The sequence below is a fragment of the Triticum dicoccoides genome, chromosome 1A (genome assembly GCF_002162155.2).
Source record: "Triticum dicoccoides isolate Atlit2015 ecotype Zavitan chromosome 1A, WEW_v2.0, whole genome shotgun sequence".
NCBI classification, from domain to species: domain Eukaryota; kingdom Viridiplantae; phylum Streptophyta; class Magnoliopsida; order Poales; family Poaceae; genus Triticum; species Triticum dicoccoides.
The window spans coordinates 229,132,875-229,142,918 of NC_041380.1; the positions used below are offsets into that span (position 1 = coordinate 229,132,875).

Sequence of the window (10,044 nt, forward strand, 5' to 3'; positions counted from 1 at the left end):
AGTAGTCCTTCCAAAGAAGGAAATGCCCGCTCTCTCGGTTGCGATCCAAAGAAAATACAGTGACATGATTCAATGTGTCCGTGCCGATGCAAATTCGGCTAAAAAATGGGCCAGGAATGGGTCGGCAGGCGGACGAAAAGCGAACGCGCGTCTCTTTGGGTCGGCACGTTGGGCCGACTTTTCTATTCATGTCAACCCAAACGGACGCGCGCGGACGAAATGGGTCGGCGCATTGGAGTTGCTCTTAGAGGCTCAACCCCAGTGTGATGAGAACCTGCGAAGATTACACTGGAAGAAAGCAGGCAGCAGATCCAACCCCCTCCGCCTCAACGAAAGTGCAATCCCCTGCAAAGAAATCTACAACTCACTGCGCTTTTCTAGTGAAGAAAACCAAGGCTGTCGAAGTTGCAACGAAGAAAAGGAAGAATTCATACATTGCTGAGAAGCCACCGAAGAAAAAAGAGAAGTTTGGCACCAAAGGTCGGTGCACATGTCTTCGTGACTCCCCAAACAACTACACCAGCTGTCTAGACTAATTATTCAGAGAATGCCACGCGAGACATTGTTTCTTATGCAACATTCCTTGAAGAATCTCGTCGTATCGGTGACACAGAAATGGTCATTCCTGAAGAGTTAGGGTATCATCTCCACCCAATGTCGTAAATGTTGAAGGCGGCCAAGATGTTGATATTGATGGGGATGTAACACCCCATATCTATGATAGAGTTTTGGGAGTCACAAAAACCCAGAACCCCAATCAAAGGTGCTACTCCTTTTGTCAAATCTCCAAAATTAGCCTTCGATCTTGCTGCCATGGTTGTTGATGAAGAATTGTAGCGATCACCTCTCCAAAGACTTCACAAAATTCAATTTCACGAAGATTGGGTCATCCTAGTGGCTTGCCACGTAACATTAGCATAAGTCATTTGTCAAGGCACCTTCACCCATTACTAGACCGTAAAGGCGTGCGTTGCCACGCCCATCCATCCTAAAACAAATATATAGACATGTTAATGAAACTTATTAGACTTTGGAAACATTTGATAAAAATTGAACGATTCAAATTAAAAGCGTGTCGATATAAGTAGTGCGACATAATTGTCAACCATTAGTTAGAATCAATCCACTAATGGCATAAATCCTTTGTGGTTTACTTTTTTCCTATATCAAATTCATCCAAAGAAATGAATGAGAAATAGACATAACAAAAAAATGTACAACATTCTATCTTCTGGAGGCTAGCCTTGTCTGGTTTTTGAACATGATTCAACTGTCCAAGAGAAGTACTTTGGTGGAATATCCCCATAGAATTGGCTATCTTCCCAAATAAAATGGGCATGTTGCAGCAGGCACAGATGGTATTCAAAAACAGGACCCTTAGACGTGTACCGATCTTCCATCGGAGTTTTTTTTACTAAAAAGAGAGCACTTAAAGAGGCAGTCGTTGTACCTTTTTAACTCAATCTAGTAAGTCAGTACCAGATCCCTCTTCACCAGCGTAATCCTCAAATGTTCAATAATCAAAATAGTTCAAATTCTTGTAATAACTTGTAGTTTACTAGAAACATGATATATTATGTTACAAGGACAAAGAGCTTACACTACTGCGTGGAATCCACCAGACTCCCAAACCCTCCCACAAGATCAACTCGCATCCTCACCTAAACTCTGAAATTGCACCATGAATTTTCATTATTTAAGTAATAATTAAACATCCCAATTCAGAAAGAGATAAAACATTATACTATGGCAATAAAAGGTATTCGCTATAGTTTACGGACATTCCGTTTGTAGTTTCTTGATGGTGTGATCATGTTCGTATGGAAACAAAGTAATTGCGCAAATAATGACAGAAACAATAAATTCTAGAGCAAGCAAAATAAAAAATAATGACGGAACCATCTTTATGATTTTCAAAGATAAGAAAATGTAAATTACAACTTAACTTAATTATAATTAATTATCTGGTTCTAGTTCAAATACAGGTAATACAGAAATGCATACGATTATGTCCCTTGAATGCCTTTTTTCATTCACAGTTGCAACTCATTCAAGAAACAGGAAGACAAACTTTTGATTCCCTTCCTTGTTTCATTATCCCATCTTGTAAGTAAGAATCTGTAAAAGAAAAATAGAAAATAGACGATGTAAACAAAATACCATCTTTGCAGAGAAAATTATATTATGAGCGTCTCCTGAAACCTGCTGAAATGCACATTTGAAGATCGAAGAGGAGACTGAGATAACACAGGAAAGAGCTCAATGAGTAGCAAGCAGCAGGGAAGAAAAAAGATGGGAGGAAAGTCAAGTGGACATAACGACGTGAGCTAATCGCTTTGCTTCTCTTTGTATCAATCCAAGGCGCTCTTCCTGCTCCTAAACGACATAGGAAGCGGCAAGTAGGAGGGGCTAGGGCGCTTGAGGAAGGAACCACAACTGGCGCTTGAGGAGGCTATGGCGGCGGCGACGGCGGTGAGGAAGGCACCGCAGACGCAAATTCATGAAAGAGAGGCAGGGGATGCAAAGTACAAGCTAGACACCATATGGGCCTGTATTTCAGCTAACACGGTTGGTTTGGCCCGATTAATGAGAGGACACCTAGGTTAGCCTGCGGAGCAGCGGCCCTGAGCCGGGCGGGCCGCGCGAGTAAGGACGTGAAAAACAGGTAGAAGCTATTCGACGCGCGGTAGATGGATCTGGAACGTCCAGTATTGCGATCCAACGGTCGAAAACATTAAATCGCAGTGAGAACATCGTAGCTCGCCCCGTTTTACTGTTTCTCAATAAGACCTCTATGGGGATGTACTCTCATAACACCTTCACTTGAATAAACTCAAGGGGATGGCACTAGAGCTCTTGGGCCTATTTATAGCCCCCAAGTTCCTACTAGAGTTTGAGTCTGAGGATACCGAAAGTTGTTTCCACTACAACACTAAGTTTTATCTACACCATCCGTTCCTAAATATAAGTTTTTTTAGGCATTTTAAATAGACTACAACATACAGATGTATGTAGACATATTTTAGAGTATAGATTCACTCATTTTGCTCCGTATATAGTCACTTGTTGGAATCTCTAGAAAAACTTATATTTGGGAACAGAGGGAGTATAATATGTAGTGTAAGAAAAACGCTCTTATATTATGTGACTTAGGCAGTGGTATTTTTGCCATTAAAGCAGTTATTTTGCCAATCGGCTCTTTTTGGCGACTCTGCTAGAGTTGCTCTTAGTTTGCAAGTGAATTTGATTTGAATTACTCCCTCCGTCCTACAATGTAAGACATTTTCTGACGCTAGTGTACTGTCAAAAGACGTCTTACATTATAAGACGGAGAAAGTATATAATACTACCACATAGTTTGTTTGCCCTACGTTTCTAAACAGAAACTGGCCTGCAACTATTCTGCGTGAAAAGCTTAGACATCTTCACGCCTCTCTTTTACATCATGTATCCATCCAAATTAACCAAGCTGTCTAGTCCTATAGCATAAACTCTGCTACTCACGGATTGCACACAGTTTAGATACAATTCTCACAACGAATCTCGGAAGGAGAAATAGGATCATCACAGGACGAGTATCAAAACTTTTGGTGAATATACTCTCACGGAATTTCCTTTATCGGGAGTATGTGCAGATGAAGCTTGGGAATTTTCAGTAAATCGTTTGCAGCCGCTGCTCTGCCACACCACTTTCTTTCTCAATGTATGAAGTCCTTAGAATATCAGGTTGAGGAGATCTTGGTGCAGGCAAATATGATGGAATGGAGTCAAACTTATGACCAGGGGAAGCAGCGGCAGCTTCGGCCATGAAGTTCTGGAAAGCAACACAGTCGTCAGGGGAGCAGAAGGGCAACAATGATGTTTGTAAGGCAAAATGTGATGCAAAAGCAACACATTTTGGAGTCCCAACATAACAGTAGTAGGACACTAGAGAGCAAAAGGCAAGATGTGATAGAAAAACAAGTAAATTGGAGCCAAAACCATTTTATTATAATGATCACAATTCAAAATTAATGTTCTGTTTCTAATGCCAAAGTTCTAATTCCAAACATCAACTATAAAATGATGTGGTACTTTAAGTAGTGTATTTTTATGTACAAAGAGTAGTGGAAAAGCATAGCTGAAACTAACTATTAAGGAATATATTGTAGAGATAACAAAAGAGATGAAGAAATTTGTTGATGTTATCTAAAACCGAAACTGCATCTGAACCAATTGACCCGAAAGAAACCAGTTTAGTTGAAATAGTCTACCAGAAGTAGTCACCGGGCCTGTTTAGCCATGCATTCAGACCGGTCAGTAAGGACTTGAAGAAAACTAGCATGGATTCTATTCTCAGATAGGCTGTGATAAAGAGGACGGGCTGAGCCCTAGACAGTAGACCAAACACAGGCATCCAATTAAGAGAAGTAATTTTCAGTTTTTCAGCAAACAAAGGATTGGAAGCAGCACCTTATGCTTTACATACACAACCATGGAGTCAACCACAAGTATTTCCCTGCCATAACAAGATGAAGTCCTACCTAAAAGATAAAGCTGTTACTTAACAGAGTACAATTTCATAGAGAAGTCACTGTTACCTTTATCAGTTGTTCTGCAGTCTGAACATCTGTTGCAGAACTTCCATTGATTTCAATAGACATTGCATCCTCCTCCAAATCGTTTATCAAGATGCTCGATCTGCTAGCGCGGCGAATGTAATCAATTCTTGCACCAGTCGGGCCAATCACGGCTTCAGCATAGATAATTGGAACTTGCATCTTTTCAGTAACCTGTCAATTGTCAAATAATCCACCATCACAAACATATACTAGTTATTGTTGTGAAGAAAAACAAAACATGTAGGTAAGCTTAGAAACTCTACAACACAAACTATACAAACCTGTGCAGTGATTGCTGGTGATTTACTAGTTAATGGACGCACAAGCACATGTGAAGGTGCTTCTGGGCCACACGCAGACACACGACAGTGCAGAAGGTTTTCCACAGTGGCTGGTGGATGCATCCTCAATGATTGAGATGCTTGCAGTTCATATTCAGACATACCACGAGGTGTCGGTAGATCAGCAGCTGCGGATGGAGATACCCTGCTGGTATGAGATTCACCTCCATATAATGATATTCCCGGGTGTGGACGTTTTCCCATTGTAGCCGATTGACATGTCTTCCTCAGTGAATGTGCTTGGTGACCATGCACAGATATAAGGGAGCGTATTCTTTCAACAGTAGCTGATGCACCGATTGGTGAAGTTGCTCGTAATTCATATGCTGTCAGGTTGTGGTGTGAACCTAATTCAATAGGAGCTGATAGGTATGTTCCCTTGGGTGGTGAAGATGTTTCTTGTCCATACACACTTATACCATGGTGTGGAGGTGTAACTGATCGATATCTTCCAAAAGAGGTAGGAGCTTCGACAGGATTCCTGCATCTCATGTAGTAAGTTTCAGTCCATTGGGGTTCACGCTGATGATCGTCGGAATGGCAGAGTGGACTAACTGCTTCCAGACAGCCTTCGGGGTGGTCACTGTAGTAAAGCGGGGGCATTCCCTCAGGATGGTCACTGTAATGACATTGGGGCATTTCCACATGTAACATCGACAAAGGCACCTGAAGATATAAGAGTTCCTCTGAATCAAATATTGGGTAGTGTAGAAAGCGGTGGCAACGGATCGGATGCGGATCGGATAGTCCTCCTAACACTTCGATTTTCATATTTTCGGAACAAATACGAATGCAAATACGGATGTTATGGATACGAATGCGGATCGAATGTTACTCGAATACGGAGGCATATCGGATGTTTACTCAATTAAGAACAGAAAAGAATAATAGTGACACATTAGTTAAAGGAAATGAGTCAATAGCTATGTGACAGAAAATAATCAACTTGAAACACATAATAAGTTAATGGTAGACATGTTAATGAATAAATACTACTATAATGCATAATAGTTTTTAAGTTTAAGCATACAAAAAGTAAATTTAACAACTTATTAAGCTTTTATATTGGATAATTGGCATATTGGGGCTAGACTTGCTTAAATTAGCTCACGGAATTTTATTCGGATACAGATATATCCACTTCCATATCCATATTTGTGCCAAAATCCAGTACCACATTTGTATTTGTATTTGTAAAAAATAAACCCGGATATCTTCCATTTCCATTTTAGTTTGGACGTGGATGTTTCGGATACGAATATGCATTTTCTCGAATACAATTGTCGGATATTTCAGATTATCCGCCACTTCCCACCCTTAAAGAATCTACTATAACTTTCAATGGCTGTTACAAGAGTAATGTTCAAAACAGTGGCAACTACTTACATGAGGGTCAAACAATGGGATAACACTTCGATCAACCAGGTACTTCCTCAAATGAGAAGCAACAAGTTCCAAAGCCTTCCGCACGCGTGCAGGTTGTCCCCATATTTCAACAATCCTATCTTTTTCAAGTGCAACAGGCGGCAAGTCACAATCTGCATGGTCAAAGCACGCAAGGAATGACATACTGGCTAAAGGACACTGGATGCTGGAACAATAAACCCCATAATAACCACCGTCCGTTCAAATAAGTGACGTGGTTTTAGTTCAATTTTATTTTAAAAAGATAGTATATGATCCAAAGGACATCAACTGAAAGAATGGCATACTGAAACTGCTTATCATCGTATCGAAAAGATAGTAACTCGAGGTAATAGCAACTTTCTGTTAAAATAAAAGTGAGCTCGGCATAAGGGTGAACCCACTTTTGGCTAAATGATGGATGCAGTGGAAAACTTAATTCATCTCATTTTTAACAGATGATGCATTCTCTTATTTGAACTCATTGTAGAAACAGTTTCCTGCCGTAGCATTCAGGCAATCTTTTGGTGATAGGTGCATATGACTACAGTACTAACACACAAGTCAAGCAAATCAGTTACACAAAAACCAAAGGATACATGATTGGATGGTTGGTAGGACTTAGAATTTGAAGTACATATTGTACTCTATCGAAACCCTCTACATGTAGATTAATACACGTGCAAATTATACCTACATTGATTGAACTATCTTCTTCTGCCTTCAGTAGCAACTTGACTGATTTCTCCATAACCAAACTAATAGGGAAGCAAGCCCAACATTTTCAAGTAGCACACGTATACATCATTAAGGCACAAACCAATACTACAACTACACAACATTTCAGAACTGCTTTTCAGCCTATGATTGACACATGCAACCTTGTTTGAGAAAATATACTAATGTAAAAGCAACAAAACATCATATGTTTTCCAAATTTCAGCTTTGCGCCAACTAAGTAACTATATGGTTAAGTAAGCCACAATTCATGTTCCTTATTGACAGACATCAACAGTTCAACTCCATAAGTGCATATCATCCACAGAATCACATGTATACTAGTACATTATGACAAATCAATGATATGGATACAAGGAAGCAGTGGATGTGGATAAGTGAGCTTACAGGTAGACCAGAAAAAATAACATACCAAGGACATAAATGTTAGTTTTGGAAGCTTCCTCGATAGAATATATCATCAAACCTTGCTCCCCGATAAGGCTCACTGCCTGTTCACTTGGTATAAGGATCCGTGCCACAACTGTACTATCAGATCCCATGTTTAAGCCATCATCATAAATTATGTGCTGATATACTCTCAATAGTGCATCCATGGCTGGAGGTATTAATTCATCTGGTTGCTCCTTTGCGAAAATGATAACCTTTCAATGAAAAAGATGAAATATTTTTTTAGGACAACTGAAAGACGAATCATGTCTCCTTTCCATAAACTGAAGTCCATCGGCTTTAGGACCACTGTATTGCAAAACATGCCTTCTTGCATATGCTGATATACACTAAGAAAGGAAAATAAGTAAAGAATGTGTGGTATAAAAACCAAAAAAGGCAAGATGCAGCAATGATGGAATACTAAGCATTAAGCTAAAGAACTATTAAATCCGTAGCAGCCAGTTCCCTGCTAGAGTGCAACATACTAGAGTGTTAACACAGCATGCTGAGAAAATAAAGTCCACATCTCCATGCGAATTACTAGTTGATTGTTAAGCCAAGACAGATGGGGCCAGAAATTTAGTGTAAACAGGTCTAAATTCAAAAAAAGGCTTGGTTGCAACGGAAAATAACGCAAGGTATATATGGACAACGAACACCTATGTCAACAATTAAGAAAATTCTACCATATTTTAGACATAAAAAGAATACAAAGGTGTGTTTTCCAATTAATTAGGTTAAATCCTTAGGTTGATCAAGTAGAAACAAGATATCTGTTCAATCAACAACTTACAGCTCTTTCTGCCCCCGCAAGATGACCACCTATTATACGGATACATGCTTTTGTTTCCTCGCACAGTCTTCTAACCCTCTCTCCTTTGTAACCAATTATCGGACCGAGCTTTGTAGCAGAAATTAGCATCCTGAAGACTGTAGTTCCAGGCCAATCAGGGTACCTATTTTCACCAGCAGAGCAAGTGGTATCGTCACCAGGGCCTACATCATCAGTACTGCCTTGTCCCGTAACAGTCCCGAGAGCTTCCTTCTGAGATTTCCTGACCATTTGAGTAACCCACCGCTCTGTTGAATTTCTCTGCATCTCAGTCATTCCCACCAAGCACTGAAGCATCACAACAGATAGACAAATACAATAGTGAAAAACTGTGTGCACTTTAGCTATTCCCAGTAGCACTGAAGCATCACAACATAAAGTGATGAGGGCATCCCTAGCTCTTTACCATCTTCTCATGTTGCTGATCAAGTCACTATTCAAATAAGCTTAATGATTCATGTATTGGACCAATAACAAGAGCACGTGCCAACAGGAGTGGACCCAGCGAAAAAAAGACCCGGTGTCTATACTATGCATGACATATAGCAAGGAAATTTCTTGGACCCGGTGTCCTGTGCACCCCTATGGTTGAACCTGGGTACGCCCCTGCGTGCCAAGTTACTATCACAACAGGTGAATTCTCTCTTAATTGATTTTGACAATTTAAATGATGAGGACTTTATACTGCCTAAATCCCTGTATCTTTGCATGATTAGGTTCGAAGCATCGGAGAACATGAGCAAGGAGTGGAACATGTTGACATCTAACAATAAGGTGTGCACGAGGAGGCATGGGGAGAAGTGGTGCCATCATCAAATGAAGAGAACACAAGATGGAAACACGATATTCCCTTCCAGATTCGGATTGACTGCCAGAAAGTCCATAATTGAAATAGGTGCAGAATGTGTATGCGTGCTTCAAATAAGGCAAATAAATAAAATTTGGATCCCCTCAAAAAAAAAATACATTTTGGAAAGCTGGATCTGTGTGCTTTCCTAACTGTATGCTGCCAGCCTTTGATTCGAAGAGATTGAGTAGGTATCTTCAAAAGAATACGTCGGTGCTAATCTGAGTTTCCAAACAGAGTCATATGAGTTAGGAAAGTTATAGCTCGGTTTGTTTTCGACTCCAACCTTTGAGCATCCAGAAGTCTTTATATACCCTTGTAAGTCGTGGCTTGGAGGTCAGACCACGTTTAGACTATTGTAAAACTCCGGAGAACTGCGCAAACATTCATCTGAATTCCTATACACCAAGTTCATTTCAACAGGGTGCATTTTCTACCGAAAATTTGGGCGTCATCTGTTGTTCCGCTGGGAACTAGGAACTGCTTGTGCTCGGAGGATCCTTACGCAAGTTTGTGGTGTTGCGAATTTCTGACGGGTTGCGAATCGTTGCATCTGGCAGCAGGTGAATAGCCAAAGAAATTGCAGAATTACACAAGTTATCTACGTCGGTCTCTGAGAACGTCGGGTCATCCCGTATGATAAAGACAAATACAATACTGAAAAAACTTGTGCATTTCACACATTCCCACTAGCACAGATAGAAAAGCACAACCATAAAAGCGAACCTAGGAATAAATGGGTAACAGCTAGTAGGATTTTTCCTCTTAAGCTAAATCACATTTGTACCGAGATAAAGACTGAAATCAAGAACTCAGGCATAATGAAGAATGCAGGAACAAGTACATAAC

At 40.3% G+C, this 10,044-nt stretch overlaps 1 protein-coding gene across 1 annotated transcript in view; it reads right to left on the reverse strand.

Annotated features, from left to right (window-relative positions):
- Window positions 1-3,356: 3,356 nt before the first annotated feature.
- Window positions 3,357-10,044, reverse strand: part of LOC119267163 (flowering locus K homology domain-like) — a 7,706-nt gene continuing 1,018 nt past the window's right edge. The window contains exons 2-7 of the mRNA XM_037548513.1: window positions 8,310-8,636; window positions 7,497-7,728; window positions 6,329-6,480; window positions 4,883-5,608; window positions 4,581-4,772; window positions 3,357-3,814 (exon numbers count right to left, since the gene is read on the reverse strand). Coding sequence (XP_037404410.1) covers window positions 3,653-3,814; window positions 4,581-4,772; window positions 4,883-5,608; window positions 6,329-6,480; window positions 7,497-7,728; window positions 8,310-8,624 — 1,779 coding nt within the window. The 5' untranslated portion in view covers window positions 8,625-8,636 and the 3' untranslated portion in view covers window positions 3,357-3,652. The remainder of the gene's footprint in view (window positions 3,815-4,580; window positions 4,773-4,882; window positions 5,609-6,328; window positions 6,481-7,496; window positions 7,729-8,309; window positions 8,637-10,044) is intronic.